Below are 24,384 nucleotides of genomic sequence, written 5' to 3' on the forward strand. Positions count from 1 at the left end.
TTGGGGCCATTTTGAAGTCTCATATGTATCATTTAGTCTTTGTTCCCTCTGTACTACCCCAACACACATCCACAACCCACATCCACCCACACACATCCCCACGCTCTTATAGTGTAGTGTCATACTGTCACTCTTTTACCCCTTTCCCACTGTGCCAAAAACTCAGTAACACCCGCTAACATCTGGCATTTGTCATTAGTGGGTAAGTTGGGACAAATTACCCTGCAATAGACACAGGTTTTTATCGGCTCCAGCTCCCATCGGCTCTGATGGAAACAGGACACCCGGGTAGACACGCAAATTTTGGGTGATGACACGTATATAGACAGGAATATCCATGTATTAGTCCATCATTTCATATCCCATTTAGAATCCAAAATCAAAATCAGAATTTATGGACTTTTTTCCTACATGTGGGATCATGAATTGTTTTGAGTGTGGGGAGTGCTCTATGGGGACCAAAGTGGAAAACCCCACACTCCTGCCGGTGAGACACTCCAGCACCACCCGCCCCAAGCTCGTCTCCGAACTGGAGTAGCGTCTCCGCTCCCCACCGCTGAAGGACTGGTGCGTGCATTGTGCGTGTGCTGTTGCCGGTGCACAAATGCGGGCGTGGATACTCCATGTTGCTTCTAGGCGTCTAGTAGGCTTCCCCGCATTCAAAAAACCTGGGTATACCCACACATTTTGGTGTAAAAAATGTATTATTCTCTTTTGAAGTGATCAATCGCATTCATCGCGAGTCAGTTTCTCCTAGGGATGTAGCAAAAGATACCACAAGATAAATTTTTGCAGTCAGGGTGGCTAAATTCTTTGTTTTAAACATTACAGCAGCAGCTCATATTCAGTGCAGGGAAATACTATCAAATGTCAATTTCAGTTCACCGCACTAAGGTACAATTCACACAATAACAATCCATACACACTCCTACCTTGCCCTCAAACACTCAAAATTCCACTATAAATTAAAACACCGACTGCTGCGTCAGAGAGTCCTGCCCTTTATTTTGTTTTTCATTCAGTGCTGAGAGAGTACGAGTTCCAAAAAAAGAGAGCAAAATGGTGGGGGGGAAAGTGGAAAAATGACAGAATTGGGGTAGGGGTTGTAACCTTGCCATGCGTGCGTGTGTGTTTGTGTTGACGTGTGTGCGTCAGCAAGCAGCTGGAACATACTGAAGCACTGCAACCTCCCGTAGCCCCATGCTGCCCTTCTGCCCTTCTGCCCTTCTGCCCTTCCGAGCTGCACTTTCCCTTATCTTCACGTAATCAAACTTTCTCTCTCTCACTCTCGCTCCCTCTCTCTCTCACTATCTCCACCACAGCAGTTCCTTCCTTGGCTGATAATGGATTATTGGAGAATTTGCGCATGCACTTTCTTGTGTGTGTCTTTTTGACAACTGACTATTAATGTGCTAATTCCTGATCCAAACACAGGCCTCTCTCCCATCACTTCTAACTACAAGTCTTTTATTGGTTAGCCAGTTAGTTTCTCCTTGACCTGAATACTTAATATTGTGTATCCCCCGCCCCGGCAAAAGAGGGAGGAAGTTGATGCTGGGAGAATAATTACCCTCTCCATCAAGGGGAGGGTATGTGCATATGCGTGTGCTGATTGTCTGTGTGTGTGTGTGTGTGTGTGTGTGTGTGTGTGTGTGTGTGTGTGTGTGTGTGTGTGTGTGTGTGTGTGTGTGTGTGTGTCTCTGTGCGGCATGATGCAGTTGGACATAACAGTTAAAATACTCTCTGTATTTCGAAAGCCCGTCACCCTGGAGGCCTGGAAGCTCCCCAAACATACACACTTTTTAGACTCTTCAGAGAGCAAGGAGAGAAGCAGCGCAGTAGTAAATCTGAAACATCTTAGAGTTTATTTGACTTACCCAAGACAGTCAAATGAAACCAAATTCCAGAATTTCAGATGATGGATGCTGTATAAATGGTGTGTATGGAATTCCTAACTTGTGCAGGGTAACACATTTTGAGTGACAGAGCTTTTCATGTGTATGTTTCATGCTCGTCCCACATGTGCTTTACACTGGGATTTACACCGGGACGTCCAGATAGTGTTATTGTCCAATTTGTCCTCTTGATCAAACTCGAGAAAAAACAATTGGTGGAAGTTAGATAAGCTGTGTTCTTGGATGCTTCATAATGTGAGCTATATTTATATAACTTTGCTGTCCACGGTGCCTTTTTCCAAAAAACAATAAAATAAATAATACAAATAAATAAAAGTTATTGCCAGTGTATGCTATGCTTATTCACAAGCTCAATGAATGGTTGAGTCCCCTTGTATCTGGCTGTTACATAAATATAAAGCAGCCAGTTTGTCAGAAGGTGAGAATTTGACTGCTCTCATCCTCAATGAACCCCTTTTGCTTTTATTTTTTACCTTTTCCCAGCCTGTTGGGAAGGTTAGCCAAAATCGAGGCACCTGTTTTAGGCCGCACCCACTTTAAAATCCCCAAGAAACACAATAGGAAGCTCCTAAACTAAATTATTTTGGGCAGTTTACTAATGAAGGGCAGCCAACGAGTAGGTAGGTGGACAGGCAGCGGGCCAAACTTGACAGGCCCCCCTCCATTACCAGTTGGTACCTTGGCAGGCTGTGTGGAATGGAGAGATCTGGAACAGTGATACCAGGGGAGCAACTGAGAGCAGACTCTGGTTGTAGGCTGGCAGGCTGGTGGGCAGGCACGGCCCACAGCATTTAACGAAGATCAGCATCCTGTTAAAAAACCGACAAAAGTGACACTGGGGACAGGAGAGGGGCCGGGGGGTGCTTGAGTGTGAGGGCTGATGGAGGAGCATACAGGCCAAGAAAAGTGATAGGGCAAAATGAGAGGGTAGGGGGGGTGGGAGATGCTGGGTACCTTGATCTCTGTTAATCAATTGCCGGCTAAGTTTACAACCATATCCGTATTCTCCTTCAGTTTAAGCGACTAGATGTGAGGGCGGGAGCCCAAATTTGTTTTGGCGTTTAAAAAAAAAGGCCTGCCAATATTCTCTGTTTTTTTGCTCCATTTAACAGCTTGTGTGTGCCAGCCCTCATGCATGTAAATGTTGGTTGTTGAAAATGAGTCTAATCTGGATCTAATCCTTCATCAACTGGATTATCTGACATCTATACCACTGCGATATGGATGTGACTATGGGCCAAATTGATTTACATTAGGGCTGAGATTATGGGTTGTGATGCGCTAAACAATAATCCTTCTTCAGTGTACTGGAACTGAATTTGTTTCTTTCCAAGGGCAACAAATTGATTTCTGGCCTCTCACAAATACGCCTTGAATTGTAAGGTTTTCATAAAATTCAATATTTGAATGGTACTCTATTGGTATTTCTGGTTCCTGGAGTTGCTGCCTTTATGAAAAGTTTTGTTCTATCATTGTTCTATAGTTTTCAACTATTTTTGTTGGCGTCTGCTGGGACAGGTGCGGTTGTCTCAGTGCTTTTAATATTGAGGAATGCCCCAAGCGCATGGTCGCTTGTGTTTTGCTTCAGATGGAGCTGAACAGATTTGGAACAGGGGCTCTTAGCTCATAATACACAGAGCTCGCAGCCTCAGAATGCCTCAGTATCAGCCCGTTTAACTATTCCAGTTGGCTCTGTCTCTTTTGATCGAACACATAATATCAACCACTGCTGATAGGCTTGACCAAGGTCACCAATTTTTGGGGCTTGCCGGAACTAATTTAAGAATACTGCCAGGTGGTCCTAGATGGTTTGCAAGTTCAGTTTCAAATCCCGCTTTCTCTCCGGTTGTCATGGTTTCTTTATCCCAAGGAAACAGTGAAAACAGACAAAGTGACATTGTAATATTGAGCTATCAGAGGCAGTATTGAACAAATCATCACCCCAAACTTGTAATATTCATCTTTGAAGTGCAACGTCTTTGTTTAAAAAACATGTATTGTTAGACAGGGATGTACTTGTGCAGTTACGTACATCCATCTCCAAGTGGCACTTTTCCTGTCGGTTGGATTGGCCTTTCGATTGACAACTTAACAGGGCAATGAGAGTGTGTCTCCCTCCCTTTTGGATGGGAGGCTATCAAGCTAGGATCGAAGCTATGTGGGGGATCGCCTTCTAAATGTTTCCATTAAAAGGATTTACTTTGCCACAATTAGGATCTGAATGCTCGAGGTCAAGCTGTCTCCTTCCTGTGAGAAGAGAAACGAACTTGTGGATATCCCCCCCATTCGGGCTTTGTCCTGCGTCATTGAGCTAGTGCTGAAATAATAAGCCAGTGTGTGGGGGATGGGTGATGGTTGTCGGGCGGCAGTGGTCCAGCCAACCGTATGTCTGCTGCACGTTCCAAAGAGAGACACGATGGATTTTATAATGTTATGTTTGGCGGAATATCAGTGCCAAAATCGGCGAGTGCAAACGAGATTCGCGCACGTAGAGGAGCCGCGCGTGTAACTCAAACCAGCCGCGCGCGCATATTATTGTGGCGAGCGCTTCCACAGCTCTCGGGCACCGAATATATTGTAGCCTGCAAGGAGAAAAGCATGCTTTGAGCGCACGCAGAATCCAAAGGAGCGGATAGAATTGCTCAAAGTCCTCATCTTTTATGATTGGCCGTTGTCTTTGTATCGGTGCATGTAAACAAGAAAGGACAAAGAAACACTGTTCCCCTCTCAATGCTTCCTGACCGTGCGCTCAATCGCTTAATGTATGTGAGTGTGTAAATGTACATAAGGTTGTCTAAAATATATGCGTATCATATATATTAATTATATATATATATTCAACATATACTGTATATATTTATATATTAAATTTAATCAATATCATATATTGTTGTTTGTTGTATATTGTTATATATATATGTATATTTATGTTTTATACCCGGCAGATTAACTTCACCTGGCTCGTCCTGGCTGTCCGGCTTTGATATCCCTCATCAGTTATAACGGCCAATCATAAAAGACAAACACTGACCAATTATATTTAGGGATACAGTGGTGACAGGGTCCTCCCACTTACTGCCAAAAGGAAAAACCACGAGCGAGCAGGTGAAAGTTTTGTGAGCAGGAGAGCAATGACAGTAGTTGTTCGCTCTGGGATAAGTCACACGCTCCTTTGCTTTCTGGGTGCGCTCAAAGCATGCTTTTCTCCTCGCAGGCTACAATATGGCTCTCGTGAGTGGAGATATTCTGCGTGTGTGAAAAGCTGTGAAAGCGCTCGCAAAAATAATATCTGTGCGCAGCTGTTTGAGTTGCGCGCGCTACTCCTCTACATGCGTTTGTGTGGATCTCATTAAAGCTCGCGGAATTTGGACTGACCTGCTCTGGAATTACATACTCGCTAAAGGTCACCTGTTGGCAGATGCTGTGAAAGTGAAAAGAAAAACACTTGAATGGGGAGGAGTGGGGGGGCAAGGTGGTCTTAGCACCCAGGAAACAACCTTTCCCACCTGTGTTCCTATCTATCTATCTACTGTATCTATCTATCTATCTATCAATCTATCTATCTATCTATCTATCTATCTATCTATCTATCTAATTTAAAAACAAGCCCAACATGAACCCAACCGGATAGCTCCCACGGTTCAGGACAGTGGATCCACTGATCCTCTAGACAGCGGTATAGACAGATGTATTTATTTTTATTTGATTCCTACTTGTATAAAGCTATTTTTTGTGTTAAGGGACTGTCCCGTTCACTGCGTAATGGGAGCAACTCCAGTCCACTGCGCATTTCTGTTCTGGTCTCTCCGGTCAAAGCAAATATAAACAGAGAGGCAAATTCACAAATAATGGATTGTAGCAACTAATTGCACCGTGAAATGCGCATCAATTGCGTCCGCTGTCTGCTGTGTTTTAGTGTCCGGTTCACAAAAGCGCTAATGATCAGCCAGTCCAAACACGCCCATAAAGTTTTGCTGTTGAGTGCAATTTGCCCTTGTTTTGCGTCTGATCGATATGATCCATGTGGCAGTGTAAAAAGCTACGTTCACACTGCAAGCCTTAGTACATCTAAAATAACAACACAATGAATGACCCAATCGCTCCCTCAGAGGACACACACACACACACAATTTTAGATCTGGTGCTATTCATAAAACGTGGGAGCATGGGTGCCCCTCAACGGGTTTGTCTATTAATCTATTTATTTATCTATTATTTATTTGCCCTCCCTGCGCTGTAACGCTCCTTAATGGTGGCGCTGCGCCTCGCTCTACTGACGGCTCCCGAAGTCAGGGGCGGAATTTCTAGTTTATTCTCGAAACACAGGGGTACTTGTTTTTACTTAACTCTCCATTGGAGAGTCATTACATATTTACACCACTGCTCTACACTTGCCTGTTTTACGAATTATCAGTCTTAAATAAATATAAAACCTAAAATAATAGTCAGACACTAGTCATTTTGATTTAAAGAGCTTAATGAAAATGTACAATTGTAAGGAAATCCTTGGAGGGGCTTTGCCGGAGCTGTGCCAAATCCTGACAGGGGATTGGAAAATAATTGTCCGGCGGGGGGACCCAGGTTTTACCGAGTATTTTTAGGTTTATTTGCAGTGACTATAAAACATTTAAATAGTATGAGTAAATCTATATTAAAACATACTCTTTCCACACAGTTCATTTATGACATGAATAAAATGTATTGACTACTGTCAATTACAGTAGAGACTGTACAGACTACTAAAGTTCCGGGCCGCTGCACTGGAGAGGCCGCAGCCTGCGGAGCTGTCCATGGTACGATGAGGTTCGATGCCATCTGTGGTTCAATGCAGTTTTGACCAATTTATTGCTATTCCCCCTAACTTTTTGTTGTTTTTGAATGTCTTTTGAGTTAGACAGGAAATATAGGGCCGTTTGTAACACCTTTTTTGTACAATGAATTATTCAAAGTTTCAACAAGTTCCTTTTGGAGTGCGTTTTCTTTTCACCATGGACTGCTGCCTCTCCTGTTACAGATGCTGTGACAGTAATAATATTAATAATAATAATAATAATGATAATAATAATAATAATGTCAAAATATAATTTACAGAACACTGCAAAGTCTGGGTGTGACACCCCTTATAAATGCACTTCACTTTTCACAAGGTCTCTGCAGACAGTAATAGTCTCTCCAACTGTGTGTGGCTATTTGTGCCAGTGTTTGTGAATTTCCTGCTATTTATAACAAGCCTCATTTTGCATAGAAAGGGACCAATTTTGCGCCAAATGTATGAAAAATACCTCATTTAAATACTCGCAAATATCACCGGAGCACTGAGACTCTATTTGCATGGCAGCGCAGTTAGCGGTGCATTTCACCGTTTGCGGGTGCTTTGTGAATTAGACGCTTGCTTTTTCTTGCTTTCTTTTTCTTTGTCATTTGCACTCGTTTAGCGGCCACAAAAGCCGCGCAATCGCTTTGTGACTCCTCCCCAGAGTGTTCTCATTGAGGATCTATTTATTTCTGTTAGTTTCCTACTTGTATGAAACACTTTTTTTTAAAAGATGGAAGGGACTGCGATCACTGCGTAATGGAATGAACAAAACAAAAGCCGTGTGGCCCGTGCTGCGTCACGCACGTCTCCCTGTTGGTTTCTGTTGCTATGGGACTTAATTTAGTAAAATCTGTTTTGTGTGATTACTTTATTTGTAAACAATAAACCCTTCAGTTCTGGAACGGGGAGACTTTCCAGACCAGACTTTAATATGACACATTGGCGTGCAAATGAGTACTTACTTCCACTTACGTGGGGGACGTCAGTTGAGTCGGTGAACCTTCAATGTGGCCCAGGACACACTGGTGTTTACACTGCCAAAGGAATGCCGCCATATGCCACCTTCAAATGTGGTCTGAGGGATCGGACTATTGGACTATCTATCGATTGATTTAAGTTAGTGCAAAGGCCAAAAGCGTTTGCTTCTGTCTTTGACTCAGCTTGAAAAATAATCACATTTAAGTCGTGTGCTCATTTCTGTTGTACATTTGCATATATTCTATGCAATTATCCAGGGTGAATTACCATATAAGTGCAATTATTGGGCTCATGTCAAGACAGAGAAGACTGACAGTGGGAATCACTGCTGTGAATGTGAACTTGCTGGCTACACAGATGATTTTCTCATACTCTTGACTGTGCAGATGAGCTCTGCCATGTAAATATTTCATAAGTTATGGCTGCGAGGAGACTTTATGTAAGCCTCCTCACCGGAGAATGACTGTATGGCTGTCTGATAAATATGGAGCCAAGAGTGCGGAATCAGTCGTGTTCTTTCTAATGAACACTGTGTGAAGTAAGCGCCAACTGGGAATGCCACGGTGAGAAATTTTTACTACCAGTTAATAAACTCATGACAACACTCGTGTTACCGCTACCACCGGACATTTTACAACTGGGGCCGTTATGCACGGCTGCTTATTACAGATGGAGGGCGACAGTTCCCGATCTATACCTGATCTAAGGTCTCCTATAGCCTTCTCTCCTCTCCTCCTGTATGTGCACAAAGCAGACACTTTCACTTTTTTTGATATATATATATATAAGTATTGATAACACGCTTAGAATTTTACAAATTAGAATTTTTTTAATTTAATTAAAGTTAGCGCTGATATTTGAAAATTAACTAAATGGGTTTTATTTTGATTAAAAAAAAAAAAAAGCAAAACGACAGTGGACAAGTAATGTAATCTGTCTAGGTCTGAACACTGTAACACCGATAACTGCGGCAACCCTAGCGCCAACTGTACCCAATAATATCTTCATAAGGCAGTACTAGAGGTTTTGGTTGATGCTGAATTGATCTGTCCCTTTTCCCAAATTGATGGGACATCATTTTGTCTTAAAGTTAATAGTTAAAAAGAAGTAGAAGATTTTGACCAAAAAGACATCTTTGGAAGATAAGAACAAATTGACGCGGTGATCTGGGTTCTAGCTCTGGGCAGGCCCCCGGCGCGAACTATGTCCTTTGTCTGCTTCTTGCTAAGACAACACCCTCTAGCCGCGATTGTTCGAAATGCTGTTGCATCATGGCAGGGGGCTTCCCAGTTCCGGGTAAACCTCCTTTTCCGGATCATCCTCCTTGTTTTTTCCAGAGTTGCAGCACTCGGAGCAAATGAGCAAAAGGCTAGCGAAAAATGGATTCCTTTGAAGGAAGGATTGCCAAGCTCGTTCAAAAGAAAAAGAAAGTGGCACAGCTATACGACAGCTATATTATCGCCCATGGGCGATAATATGGACATGTAGTATGTAATATATTGTATGCATTTCTGAACGCTGGGTCAGTGGTCACCCGAGCGTTTCAGTACGGTTGTCTTGGCTACTGCCACGGGTAACTCCTAGATGTGCATACTAAGCTCCATTGGTGGGACACGGTGTGCTGACAAGGAGGAGAGGACAGTGAGGACATTTGCCAGCTCAAACCCCTCCAGTAATAAACTTCAGGGACCAAAACGGCCAGGGTCTGGACAGACTGACAGGACATTACTCTCTATCAGCATGACCCAGATGGTAGAAATAGCTTGGCCCCTTAAACGGACGCATTGCTAAAATGAGGTCCTCTACACCCCAGGCCTCCTCCCTAACTGCATGCAGGGTCAAAGCAAGTGTGTTGTGATAATGTCCAGATTTTCTTTTTACCTTTTTTCATCCACTTCCATCAGCAAATGGGACATCCCTGGTCTACTCTTAACTTTCTTTCTCTCTCTGCCTCTTTCACCTTTATCTCTCCTTTCTCTTGCTCACTCCCTCTCTTTCTGTTGCCAGATGCCTTTTAAGCCCTCTGCTCCTGCACTTGTGTGACCTTTTAATGCTCATCAATCTCATTCTTGTCTTCCCTCTTTGCGGTCCATTCCCCATTTTCATCAGCAGTAGCTTAAAACCTGAAAACAGTTACTACATACTCTCAACAGACAGAGGTACAGTCCTCTGTAAATACTGTTTTTACACCATGAATCATCTTTCATTGCGTTGATACAAAATTCAGATATTGTGCTATACAATTGTGTCCTCTTATCGCAAGGATAGTCATGATAATCATTGAATTACCGTATTTTCCGGACTATAGAGCGCACCTGTATATAAGCCGCATCCGCTCTATTTAAAAAAAAAGAGATATACAAGCCGCACCGGGCTATAAGCCGCAGATATCTATGTTGAAAAATTAGATATTAACTGCATGTACAGAACGATTTTGAACTGTAAATGTACATGTATGTACCTGAACAGATTCTTTCCGAACAGTGCCTTTTAACACGGCAGCAACTTTGCTGATTAAAACGGAACAGAACCAAGAGAAAAAAAACGGCATTTATTTACCTTCATTTCTCCTGTGTTTGAAAGCACAAGTCACTTTAATCGTCTTCGCTGAAACCCATGAAGTCGTCTTCTTCAGTGTCGGAGTTGAACAGCCTCAGAAGCGCTTCGTCACATCTGTCTCCATCAGTCTCGCTCTCCGTGTCGCTGTCATCCTCCGGTGAAGTTGACTCTGAAGGTGCGCCGCTCTCTTTGCGTAGCAGTCCAGCCTTTCGGAACCCGTTGGTGATGGTGGATTTTTTTCACAGCACTCCACGCTGTTAGGGTCCACTGACAGACATCAGAAAAAGATGCTTTTCGCATGCGGCCAGTTTTTGTGAATGACTTCTCACCACTTGTCATCCAAGCCTCCCACTCAACCCGGAGTGCAGCTTTAAATGCCCGATTCACACTGATGTCGATGGCCTTCAATTTACAACTTGCATCATACGAACTTCTTAGTGTGGGTTCCATGATGAAGGGGCGAGGATTTGAAAATAATTACCAGTTGGTAATTTATCGTCCGTGTTCTATCTGCTAAAGAAAAAGTAGCGTATTCTTCTTTGCATTGATTTTTCGTCTATCTTATTTTTGATTCTAATTCCGGTTAGAGCGCCCCTAACGGTGGAAGAAAAATCCACAGAATAGCCGCACCTATGTATAAGCCGCATGGTTCAAAACCTAGGAAAAAAGAAGCGGCTTATAGTCCGGAAAATACGGTAGTTAGATTAGCCTCATTTGGCCTCATTCATGAATAGTGCGGCACACAAATGTCAGTTGACATCATGCGTATGCATGTTCTAAGTTCTAATTTTGGGATCCATCAATATTGTCTTGATTTTGTTACTTTAGATATCAATTCAGAATTGCCTCAAACCACTCGTATACATACATCGTAAAGATGTCAAAATGATGAAGACGAGCTTTAACTTAGTGTAATATTAGAACTATTGGAATTTGTAAATATCCAATATTATGTAATACTATGCAAGAACAGGAAGTTCTTAATATGGAGAAATTGAGGCATGGTTTATGCTGATTATAAGTTGGGGTCAAGTCTTGCACGAGTCTTGAATCGGTTATTGGTGATGGTGGTGTCCAGCTGTTCTGCCCACAAAGTAAGAACATTACTACAGTTCCCACGGTTCGTTTTCTTTTTATTTCACTAACATATTATCTAATAGCAAGGTGTACAGTGCCGAAAACCAGTATGACTTAATTGTGTCATAGCAATTATGTATAGATATTGTGTAAAATTCCACATTTTTATCATGGCAATAATTCTTTGTTAATTCCTCTCATCAGTGTGCGTGTTCCCCCTGTGACACAGAGCTATTCCAAGACAAGATGTGTTGGGAATTTTCCCTACAGGGGTGGACACTACAAGGACCAGGCACCATTCTTATTTTTAACAACTTCATTATCTTTTCTTTCACCCAAGACCCCCCCCCCTCTCTCTCTCCCTCCCTCTCTTTCTGTCTTCCTTTCATTTTTTGCTGCGGTCTGTTTCTTCCTCAAGTGGGGGGTCAATGACGTCCTGACATCATTTTGAGGCAAAGCTCCCTCCCCGTGCCACACGCAAACACATGCCTTCGCTGTCTCAGAGCTTCATTCCATTTTCCCTCATCCATCCATCTCGCTCTTGCTTTTCCGCTCCTCTTCCCCATCACTGCACTCTCTCTTCCCTTCCTCCCACACTCCTCTTCTCAGTCACTTCCATTCCAGTCCTTCATGAGCTCGCTCCTCTTCTCTCTTTTTCCAACGACAAGGCATTCCCCCTCCCCTAAGCACATTAAATGGGCTGTTTTGTCCGAAATGTTGACGTTTTTTTCTCTCTCTTATAACAACGGCAGACACTCCCGTTCCTGCCCTCCCTCTCTGTTGCTTTCTCTCTCACCCCTTCATTTCTCTTTCACGTCGCCTCTTCTCTCGTTCTCTTCCTTGATGACGTAGATGAAGCTGCGTCATACTTATCTACTCGACAGAGAACCCCTTACCTCCCGGTCTCTCTCTCTCTCTCTCTGTCAGTCTTCTTTTCTCCTCCACCACAACCAGGATCATCCTCAGCGCAGATGTTGGTGAAACAGTTGGAGGTCCAGAACAGATGTTCAAGGCGCATTGTGCGTGTGTGTGTGCGTGCGTATGTCTGTGTGTGTCTGTGTGTCTGTGTCTGTGTGTATCAAGGCTTACTACTTACAGGCTCTGGACAGCGACCAGCAGCCACTGGGCACTTTCACTGGCGGGAGGGATTAGTGTTTTATAGGCCTCTGGGTGGAGGGATAACAGAGAGATAGAATGAAAGGAATTGAAAGTAGTGTGTTTGCTTACAGTATGTGTGTGAGCAAGTGCGTAGGGGGGGGTTAAACGTGTATCCCTGTCGGTGAAAGTAGTTTGGTATTTTTTTCTTTAACTTTTTCTTTAAAGTCTTATTTAATATCTTTCCGAGCAGAAAGGGGCACGGGAAGGAATGTGGAGTTAGTCTTCACAGGTCACTGGTTTGGCTGAAGGAAATGCAGGAAACAAAAAGAGAGCGAGACAGGTGGGGAGAGAGACAGTATGTGGAGAAAACACAGAAAAGGTCACTGTGTCGGAAGTTGACAAAGTGGGGGTTTGTTCTGTGGCATTGGCTCCGCCAGAACAGTGCATGTAGAAGGTCCGCCGGTCCGTTTGTGTGTCTGTGCCCGTCTGTCTCTCTTACTCTCCCTCTGTCTGTCTGGATGTTGTCCGCCTCCCTGTCTTCCTGTCCTCTTTCTGTGAATTGACTATATTGTATTCTGGCCTTTTGTCGATTCGTCTTGCGCGAACAATCCATAATGATAATCCACAATCAGTTTTCACAGTTTAGTTGTGAAAAATTAGAATCAGCATATGCTGCCCAGGAGGGGGCCAATGGATTTTAAAAAGGGTGGAGAGAGAAAGTCAGTGACTGTACCCATTGACAATTAGACAACCTTGGTGTTAGTCGTTAGTTATTATAGGTAATTATTGCAAGTAGAATGCTTTCTCTTGAGTATATTTGTGTAAATGTGCATGTCTCTATACTGCCGGCATATGTATGTTTTTGCACATATGTATGTCAATTAAGGCTGTCAAACGATTCAAAAAATTAATCGTGATTATTCACACTGATATCATACCATTACTCAAATTTGACGAAAAATAAAGATTTTTCTATTTAAAAATCCGTACATCGATACATATAGTCATACTATGAGTCAGATTGTTAAGAAGAAAAACACAAAAGCATCGTCATCAAAATATAAATAAATACAAACAAATCGCATTTTCACCATTAAATACGTTATTCTCCTTTTCCTTTGAACTGAGACTGTTGCTCAGACAAACAAGCATGGAGGTCTTTACATAGGTGATAAATAGGTGCTATATTAAAACATGGAAAACAATCAAATAAAATAATGTAATAAAATTAATAAATAATAATCATTTTGCCGCGGACCCCCCTGCAATTCCAAGGGGTGCCAATAGGGTGCCGCAGACCCCAGATTGGGAATCTCTTGGATATAAAAGTCTGTGTAACAAGTCTTCACATTTAAATGTCTGTAATTTGTTTGTTGGGTAAAAATTATTGTAGTCAATGAGTTATAGCACTTTTAAAATTGTGTCTAACTATGTGTTAAACACAGCAGCCCTCAGCGCTGCTGCTGACCGCAAAGCAGCAGCTCATTCCGGGGAAGCCAGCAGCCGCTCTCGCTTGTGAGTTAAGGAGCTAAAGGAGAATATCGGTTAATAACTCACTGATAACTCCAAGGACTCCCATGAAATGCTCATTGTCAGTGCTGCCAAACGGTTTGCTGTACTGCAGCCAAGTGAGTCGTAGTGCCACCGTTTAATTTTTGTTTTGCAATTATTAAGTGTAATTAGTACTATCTACTGTATATCACTCATATATCCCTCACAGATCCCTGAAAAAAGATGGATAAATAGATAGATAATTCTATAGATAGGTAGATACATAGATAGATACATAGATAGATACATCGATAGATAGAGTGTACCACAGGTGGCTGCTAGGTGAGGACTGGTACCTCTATTCCCAGTCTGTTTGATTTGGTTTCCTGTTTCAGGATGGAGAAAGTCGGATTGGTTTTGTTTAATGCTCCACTGACACCCTTAAATTATACCAATGCACAGACATACACACAAATGCAATCAAGCTATGTTGTAACTGAACACGAGCTAATTAGACGCCTCGCACAAGAAGATAGAGTTTCAGCTGCTCCCTGGGTATGGTGTCTGTTAGCATAGCAAAATGAACAAATGATAATCTGCTGCCCCTATGCTCACCCTGATTATTTTTTACACAATGCCCGCTGTTGAATTACTGTAGTTCAGTTTGGTGAAGCCCTTGTAAGACCCAGTCATCAACGTCAGGAGATTCAGGAGATACCCACAGGGTTCTCTAGATGGGTGGGCGGGCAAGATGCATGGACAAATAACCAGTGCCAGTTGCCAAAACCAGTGTTTCTGTCCACGCAGGGCATGTTGGGAGATAAGCGGACTGATCTGACACACAAACACACAGCTGGAGCCAGATAAAGCTCCTAAATGTGATCAGCAGAGCAAGCAGGCTTGACGTCATATATCGGGTGGGGCCGGCAGTGGGGGGTTGTGAGACAGTATTATGGGATGTTTTTCGAGCACTGTTGAATGTGATGCAGCGGTTGAAAATGTTGGCCTTGTTGTGCAACAACCCCCACCCCGCCCGTGTCACAAAAATACGATACAGCTTGATCTGGTTCTCAGTGTCCAATGCTGTGAAACGAGATCGATCACGTAGGCGTGTTGCAATACTATCCACCGGTGCCAGGCCAGATTTAATGGCCTCTTTTGGCCATTAAATCTGGCCTCCATGTTTTTGGTGGTCATTGGTCGCTGACCCTCCCTCTCGTTTCTCTTCCTCTGATTGGCAGGTTTGAAAACAGAATACATACAGCACAAATATAGAGCAGTCTGCGTGGTGCTGACGCCGCTCAAGTTGCTACTGTCTTCGTGGAGACCGAGTGTCCTGTCCCTTCGCCATGGGGAAGCAGAACAGCAAACTGCGGCCAGAGATGCTCCAGGACCTCAGGGAGAACACAGAGTTCTCCGACCATGAGCTCCAGGAGTGGTATAAGGTACGCTGACCCGTCTGGACACATACATAGGCAACGCGGGTTTACAACACACGTCTAAGAACATGTCTCTGTTGGTGGCTAGGTCACTCTGGTTCGCCATTTTCTCGTGAATATGCTCATCCTCTTCAGCTCACAACAGCTCCCAGCCTGATAATCCAGCGAGGAGAGTGGTACATCCCCAGCAGAAGGTTTCCTTTCTCCTGGAAGAGATTTCTCAAACAAAATCTCTCCATGATAAAGTGGCACGGTGCGGTCCTTGCCACTGCCAAATGAAACACTGCCTTTTCCGTGTGTGTGTGTGTGTGTGTGTGTGTGTGTGTGTGTGGGTGTGTGTGTGTGTGTGTGGGAGAGAGAGAGTGTACATATGAGCACATGCTAGTGTATGATATTGTGTGTGTGTGTGTGTGTGTGTGTGTGTGTGTGTGTGTGTGTGTGTGTGTGTGTGTGTGTGTGTCTGTTCTAGGGAAGTGACAGTACATGGTATGTTATCAAATCGTTCTGTACGCCCCAACAGTTTAAAACGCACACACGGTATCACTGTGCAAAGTGAGCGGCATGCCTTGAGTGCTGCTTCCTATTGATTACAGTGTTGGAGCTCCACTGTCCACGTCAGCTGCGCGGGTTCAGCGTGAAGTCGTGCAGCATTTCTCTACTTTTGCGCGAGAGGTCTATATTTTTTTATTCAACTGCACGGGGCTACGCAGCCTTTTCAATAGAAACACGAGATAAAACAACGTGGAAATGTTTTCGCAAAGAGTGCAATCAATAAAGGCAGTGTCCCTCTTTATTTTGAACTTCTCCTCAGACACTCGATTCCACTCGCACCACCACGTTCACGAACGATCTGATTCTTTTAAACGGCTCTTTTGTAGGAATGAAGGGAATCGAGTCTCGCTGAGTGACGTGCCCTTCTTTTATTGTCAGGTTTTGGTTTATGTCGTGTTGTTTGTTTAGGTTGCCGTCTGTTAACAAGTTGCTCTACCCACTGTCACGTCAGGTTGACAAAGTGAAGGCACACACGTACTGGTCTGACTGTAAGGTTTTTTTTTTACTATTATTATGTCTGAATATACTGTTTGTATCTGTTCTACATTAAAAAAAACTAACTATAGTACGAATTTTGTTTATTATGTATTGTGAACGTTTTTAAAATATTATATATATGAATAAATAAACATTAACGGAAATTAATATTTGAATTATCCCCTATCCTGGACACCTCCCCTCCAATCATATGAACTTATGCAAATTATAACAACCCACCAATGAACTTGAACCCTGTCTCCCCCTTCCCCCACAGGCATACACACAGAGCATTATACTAGTTATTTGTGGCATTTGACATTTGACATTTGACTACTAAAAAAACATTTTTTACACCTTTTAACTTTAAAAAAATGTTTTTGCTTAAATATAAAGATACCAAAACGTACTGTTACCGTGGCCCCAAAACCGTGATACATACCGATCCATGAACCCACTCTACCCTTGCATCCCTAGTGTGTTCATGTTCATTTGTGTTTCATCTGTGTACGCACACATTTGCTGGTGCTTTGTGCTGATAATGTCTCCATGGCTGCACGGATTCGATCTATATGAACAGCTGTTGGGGTCAATGCGAATGACAGCTGTTGTTGTTAAAACATCGTCCCAGCTGACCCGTGATTTAAGTCCTCTGGCCCCCAGTGTGAAGACTAACACTCCTGTTACACCGTTCACTCCATGGCAGCAGACCTAACTGGGCTACGGTTTGAGTCAGACAAAAGTTCTTCAATGGGTCTTTTGCTGCTCTGGGAGTCTCTGGGTAGAATAAGACCCTGAAACTATTTTGAGTTTCTCACATCTTAAATGGATGGATCCGAGGAGACTTTCCTATCAAAGTCTGCTGCCAAGAAAAGAAAAGATGGAACTATCGGGACCAATCCTGTGCAGGGATTAAGCTTCTTAAAAAAAAAAAAAATGTTCCTCTTCAAACCTGCTCTACATTAAAGTTATCCATGCCAAAAGGGAATAGAGTAGGTTTTGTAACAGTAAAAGGGTTTTCCTTTCCTGATAAATTCCAAAACTGTGAAAAATGTGTCAAGGGAGTTTCAATACTGGAAAAACCTTGAATTGAAATTCTCCACAGACCTATAGTTAAGACAGTTAAAGTATAGGTTAGCTATTTTTCAATCCACACCTTGTTGGTTCCCATCATTTATAACTTTTTATTTCTAATAACTAATGCTAAACCTTAAAAAGTATTATTTTTATCTCCTTTTCTCCTCCCATCTTCTTTTCGAAAAACTCTTTCAAGAACTTACATTAACATCACACATGTCTTAGTGTATTCTTTCAACATGTTTCAACAATCACAGTAATATCACATTTTATTTATTATATTATTAACTTTTTGCTATTGCCGAAGTACATCCAAAGTGTAATGTTGCTGACAGTAGGTTAACAGTAGGAAGCTGTGCAGCCAAAAGATAAGATAAACTTTTATAAGTCCCACAACGGGGACATTTTTATCATTCCAGCAGCAGAAAGGGGACAGCAGAAAATAAAGAGCATATCAAGTACACACTATGAACAATATAAAATATATAGAAACATACAAATAAAAAGAATCACCATAAATAGGAACCAGATAGTACTAAGTGATAAGTGTATTGCTCATATCTTGACACATTGCACATCAGGGATTGCAATTTATTTATTTATTTATATTTTTATTTTATTTTTTTTTTATATAAAAAAATTGCACTTGAATCCAAGTACAATTTGTGTGTGTGTGTGTGCGCGTGTGTTGTTGCTCTACTGGCTGCACGGTTGGTTATACAGTCTGACAGTCGCAGGAAGGAAGGACCTGCGATAGCGCTCCTTCCCACACTTTGGGTGAGGCAGCCTATCGCTGAAGGAGCCTCCAGTGCCATCAGAGTGCTATGCATGGGGTGGGATTTGTACTCCATCATGGATGACAGTTTAGCCACCATCCTCCTTTCTCCCCCCACCTGCACTGGGTCCAGGGGGCCCCCCAGGACAGAGCTGGCCTTCTTGATCAGTTTTTCAAGTCTCATCCTGTCAGCTGTGGTGAGGCTGTTGCCCCAGCAGACCACTCCATAAAAGATGGCTGATGCCACCACGGTGTTGAAGAAGGTCCTCAGGACAGTCCCCTGCACTCAAAAGGACCTGAGTCTTCTAAGCAGATAGAGTCTGCGCTGACCCTTCTTATAAAGTGCATGAGTGTGATTAGTCCAGTCCAGTTTATTGTTCAGGTGAACACCCAGGTACTAAGATTCCACGATGTCAATATCCATTATCTGAATGTTCACCGGTGTCGGGGGGGAGTGTCTGCGCCTGCGGAAATCCACCACCAGCTCTTTGGTTTTCCCCGCGTTGATCTGGAGGCGGTTTCGCTGGCACCAGTCCACAAAGTCCATGGTGAGTTTACTCCCTGTCGTCCTCATCTTTGATGAGGCCAACGATTGCAGTCATCAGAGAACTTCTGCAGGTGACACCTGGTTAAGCTGAACATGAAGTCTGCAGTGTAGAGGGTGAAGAGGAAGACCGTTTCTTGCGGGGCCCCCGTGCTGCAGATGACCATGTCACACTCGCAGTACTGAGACCTCACGTACTGTGGCCGGTCTGTGAGGTAGTCCAGGATCCAGGAAGACAGGTGATGGTCCACTCCTGTGTGCTGCAGCTTATCCCTCAGAAGCACAGGCTGAATGGTGTTGAAAGCACTTGAGAAATCAAAGAACATGATCCTCACAGTGCTCCTAGGCTTCTCCAGGTGAGAGAGAGCTCAATGTAGCAGGAAGATGACAGCGCCGTCCATTCCGATGCCAGGCTGGTAGGCAAACTGGAGTGGGTCCATTGATGACCTCACCAGGGGGTGGAAGTACCAGCCTCTCCAGGGTCTTCATGAAATGAGACGCCAGTGCCAGTAGCCTGTAGCTGCTGAGGTCCTTGGGGTGCGAGGTTTTGGTCACTGGTACCACGCAGGAGGTCTTCCACAGCTGTGGTACTCTCCCCAAGCTTCAGGCTCATGTTGAACATGTGCTCCACTATCCCACAGAGCTGGTCTGCACATGTCTTTAGGATCCTGGCGCTGATGCCGTCCGGACCTGCAGCCTTTCTCTCCTTCATCTTCCGGAGCTCTTTCCTCACCTGGATGGTAGTGAGGTCAGTTTGAGGAGGACAGATTGGAGCAGGGGGGCTGAGTGGAGGGTGTGAATGGAGGCGTTTGTCTCAGGAAAAACAGTGAAGCTGTGAGCTGAGGACTGAAGGAAGGGGGATGGGGCAGAACACCCGGGGTGCAGATGATGGAGGTAGCAGCAGAGGTGAATAGGCAGAGGGAGGGGTAGGTGACTGATGAAATCTATTGAAAAACAAATTGAGATCATTCACCCACCTCTGATCCCCCACAGCCTAGGAGTCTGGTTCATTGTGGCCCGAGATGGTTTTGAGGCCCCTCCAGACTCCTCTGGTGTTCTTTTTCTGCAACTGGTCCTCCATCTTTCTTCTGTAATTGTCCTTCCCCTCTCTGATCTTCCTCCTCAGCTGCTTCTGTAACTCCTTCAGCTCCTCCTTGTCTCCTGATTTAAAGACCGTTTTCTTCTCCTTGAGGAGAGCCTTTATATCCGGAGTAATCCAGGGTTTGCTGTTGGAAAAACACTGTACAGTCCTGGTGGGTACAGTGTTTTCCACACAGAAGTTGATGTCATCTGTGATGCAGTCAGTGAGACCGTTGATGTGCTCCCCATGAGGAGCACAGAGTTCTTCCCACACAATAAAGTCAAAGCAGTCCTACAGAGCCTCTTCAGTCTCTTTAGACCACCCTTCACTGAGGTTTGTACACAGGCAGGAGATGAACCAGGTTGTGATCTGATCTTCCCTGGGGGGGAGGGGGGATGAGTTATATGCCTCCTTGGTGTTGGCATATAACAAGTCCAGTGTTGAGATGGTTTTTATGAGTGCAAAATAGTCACTAGAACTCTTGAAAACATGATAAAATAGAGTTTTTGATCCTTTTATTTTTCATTATAACAGAAAGAAATGACATGTCTAATATATGCCTGTTTCCCATTTGCGAAAATGAGTGTTTTTAAGGTGTTACCTCATTGGACTACATTAAGTAGAATGAGAACTTACATCAGAGCATTTATTTAGTAAAGCATTCAGCAGGTTTGTGCCACAGACAAACGTTTTTATAACATTTTAATAAGAGTAACCATTCAGATTTTGTCTCGGCTTTGTTCGCCACTCTCTCTCCAGGGCTTTCTGAAGGACTGTCCGAGTGGGAATCTGAATGTGGAGGAGTTCAAGAAAATCTACGCCAACTTCTTCCCTTACGGCGACGCCTCCAAGTTCGCCGAGCACGTCTTCCGCACGTTCGACACAAACGCCGACGGCACGATAGACTTTAGGGAGTTCATCATCGCCCTGAGTGTGACATCACGGGGCAAGCTGGAGCAGAAGCTCAAGTGGGCCTTCAGCATGTACGACCTGGACGGCAATGGCTACATCAGCCGCGATGAGATGCTGGAGATAGTACAGGTGAGACTGGGGGCCAGGCGGGGTGCACAGCTTAATGGAGGAATACAGTTTTGGTTTTGCAGTAAATTGGTTTTGTGGTGCAGGATCTGAAAGGTCAGTCTGGTTTCTTAGGCATATGGCGCCAGCTTAATTGAAATGTATGGAAGATGATATAAGGAGTGACCTCCAGTTGAAGAGGTTGCCTCCCCTGACATTTGGATTAATGTTTTTACTGGGAAGGGACTGATATTGATATTGGAAATCATCCTGATGAGATAAGATAACTCTTTAGTGAACCTTCAGGATCGAGAAATTGGAGAAATACAGGTGTTGCAACAGCAAAAAAATGATACCAGGCTAAAGCAATGCATTGTGTTGGAGATTATCCTCAACACCATAAATCTCCTCTACCAAGTTAGCTTCAAGCTAATTTTATCGGACAGTTAATTTACATATTTACTCGTGTCGGTTTGAAATGGAAGGCGAGATACTATCTTGCACTACAGGAAATGGAAAACAGGAAAGGGCTCAGCTCAGGCTTTTTGTACAACGGACAGAGGTTCTCAGGGTGGAAAAGAATTTTCGGTCTGCTATTTTAAGGATTTTCCAATGTTTGCAATGTCGTTTGTTACTCAGATAAGACTTTTCTTTTCCCATGCCATATGTCTGTGAATAGTTCGACAATGACGAACCCCAAACTTATTTCCCCAATGACCAGTGTCACCGCCTCTAACCTCTATGTACATTTTTATCAATAGCAGATTTGAACTTTCAACAGAGTGACAGGTTTAAATTTAGAAGTCTTAATTTGGCATCAGTCGGAGCTCTTGGATGTGAGCGACGCTGTCGTGGACCCATTCACTTTTCCCAAAAGCCTACGACAATCATTTTTTTCCAGGCATGCCAAGGTCAGCCAGAAAGACAGGGGAAATGAGCCAGGATCTGCGCATGTGGATAACAGTGGATCTCTGTTGAAAAGAAAACAAAAAAAAACAAAACAGTGGATCTCTGTCGCCTAAAAGCCAGTGTGGAAAGTGTGTTCATGAAGAACCTTGTATTCCACAACCTGACCAGCTGTAAATGTGTATACTCACGCCAACTAAGACTTGCGCGAGGCGAAAAGCGCCGTGTAAAACCCCTTTGACTGCCGCTGTCCCGGCAGTTCAATCGAAGAATCAAACAGCGCCTCAGAGAGACGGAGGCCCGAGGGGGGACATGGGAATAGACGCCGGGCTGAGGACCCAGCTGGAGTTGCGGTGTCTACCACTGCGTTCTTGAGGATTAGTGAGTTAAATTTAACCGCAGTTTATCCCTTAGTGTGCAGAATACCGGGGATTATCCTCAGGCCCATTCAGGCTACACACCGTGGGATGAGAGAGGAGGGACTTGTGGGCGAGAGCGAGGGAGTTAAAGAAAATGTCCAAGAGTGTCGATTTAAAATGCTGTTTTTTGTTGTGTGAAAAATGGCAAAGAATGAACAAAGAGCGCATTAGCATAGGACGCGGCTCTATCTTTTCCTCCTTTTATGTAAAACCTTTCTTTGTTGCTTTCCCAAGTACTTGAAGGACCATTCTCCACTGCGCTCAGCTTTTTAGTCAGAGGATGAGTAGGTGTCTCGCAGAGCACCCTCGTGGGGACGCAGGCGGAGTTGCTCAAAACACAGATGGCGGTGGCATCCTTACCTAAAAGCCAGACGATGCTCCCCCAGCAAGCAAGCCACAGCAATGTGGCTTCCTCTTGGCGAGGCCCACGTGTTATGATGAAATGAGATGAATTGATGCATGAATTGATATGAGGCACATATCTTTGTTTAACTATTGAATTGTAAAAAAACAACAACTTTGAATCACAGTAGAATATTGACCCATTGATTTACCGTCAGGCCTTGTATTTGTTAGAATCTGAAAATTAACATTCAAAAAATATTGTGTCCTGTACCCTGCCAGCTGGAAATCACAAATTTTTCTGTCTCGCACCCCCCACCTCTCTCTCTCTCTCTCTCTCTCTCTCTCTCTCTCTCTCTCTCTCTCTCTCTCTCTCTCTCTCAGGCTATCTACAAGATGGTGTCGTCCGTGATGAAGATGCCTGAAGATGAATCCACTCCCGAGAAGAGGACGGACAAGATCTTCAGACAGATGGACCTCAACAATGATGGTGAGAGGTGGAGGGAGGGGAGGGGGAGATGTGGGGGATCCAATCTGCTGCGTGTCACCAGGGAGAAGAGGTCCATCACACAGCTCCCATGTTCTCAACTCTCCATTCTTTCTCTCCCCCTCTCCAGGTAAATTGTCTTTGGAGGAGTTTATCAAAGGTGCCAAAAGCGACCCCTCCATTGTCAGGCTACTCCAGTGCGACCCCAGCTCCGCATCCCAGTTCTGAGGGCTGCGGCTCGGAATGGCTTGGAATGGCCCACCCGCCCCTTTACCCCCAACCCCTGCCCTTTCCTGCCCCCTCCCCGCCTCGTTGCTATGGAAACAGTCACTCAAATCAATGCATGATAAGTTGTCTCTCATACCTTTCGTTTTGGTACAAGATGGAGGAAGAGAACAGCAGAAGAAAAATGAAACACATGGGTTTAATTTCAGCAAGTGAGAAAGAAGGGGGGAACCTGCACAAGCCGTGTACGATCAGTCGACTGAGAAAGAGACATGGACAGAGTCGCCAGGGCATCTGCTGTGTTTAATGTCTCTCTCACTCCCTCGCTCTCTTCCCCCTCTCCCCGCGCCCTTCCAACTCTCCAACTCTCCTCCATTAAAAAATGTTTTTGGGGGGGATTTGGGCGAGCTCACTGCTTTAGCCACAGTTTGTTATTTATTTATTTTTTTGATGGAAAAAGAAATTCAGGCGTTTTTTTTGATTTTATTTTTTTTAACTGGACGTGAAGAGAACCCTCGCATGGACCGCCCGCTGCTTAGACGCAGCTCTGTCCCGTTTTCCACTTGCAAAGCATGTTTCTCCTTCACCACTTTTTGCATATCCATATTCATATATATATATATATATATATATATATATATATATATATATATACAGTATATATATATACATGTACACATATGTATGTGTGTGTGTGTGTGTGTGTGTGTATATATACACACACACACACACACACACACACACACTAATATCTTTTACAGCTATCATCAGACATATAGAGAAGTATATTGGTCCTCACGTACACACTCTGGCTCTCTCTAGCGTCAACATGGCAGTATTATGTAGCGTAGCTGGGATAAATCTCGGAGCTACACAATCTTTCAACAAGGAATTCCAGGTCCCCCGGAGAAGGATGGTGGCGGATATTTCAATGTTATTTTTTTGTTTGTGTTATTTTTGTTTTTGTTTTTATTTTGTACATAGTATCTTTTCCTCCTGACGTTTTTATTTATTTGTTTCTATTTCCATTACCGTGGATTTACGCTAATTCAGTGTTGTTGGAGACGGCCGGATCCCGAATTTTCTTTGAAAGTTCGGGGAAAATCTG

At 43.8% G+C, this 24,384-nt stretch overlaps 1 protein-coding gene across 1 annotated transcript in view; it reads left to right on the forward strand.

Moving 5' to 3' along the window:
- LOC307235864 (hippocalcin-like protein 1) overlaps positions 1–23,866 on the forward strand; it is a 34,448-nt gene extending 10,582 nt beyond the window's left edge. Inside the window, exons 2-5 of the mRNA XM_080008122.1 lie at positions 15,177–15,380; positions 20,640–20,921; positions 22,949–23,054; positions 23,182–23,866. Coding sequence (XP_079864248.1) covers positions 15,285–15,380; positions 20,640–20,921; positions 22,949–23,054; positions 23,182–23,279 — 582 coding nt within the window. The 5' untranslated portion in view covers positions 15,177–15,284 and the 3' untranslated portion in view covers positions 23,280–23,866. The remainder of the gene's footprint in view (positions 1–15,176; positions 15,381–20,639; positions 20,922–22,948; positions 23,055–23,181) is intronic.
- Positions 23,867–24,384: the final 518 nt, after the last annotated feature.

The sequence above is a fragment of the Zeus faber genome, assembly GCF_960531495.2.
Source record: "Zeus faber genome assembly, chromosome: 1".
NCBI classification, from domain to species: domain Eukaryota; kingdom Metazoa; phylum Chordata; class Actinopteri; order Zeiformes; family Zeidae; genus Zeus; species Zeus faber.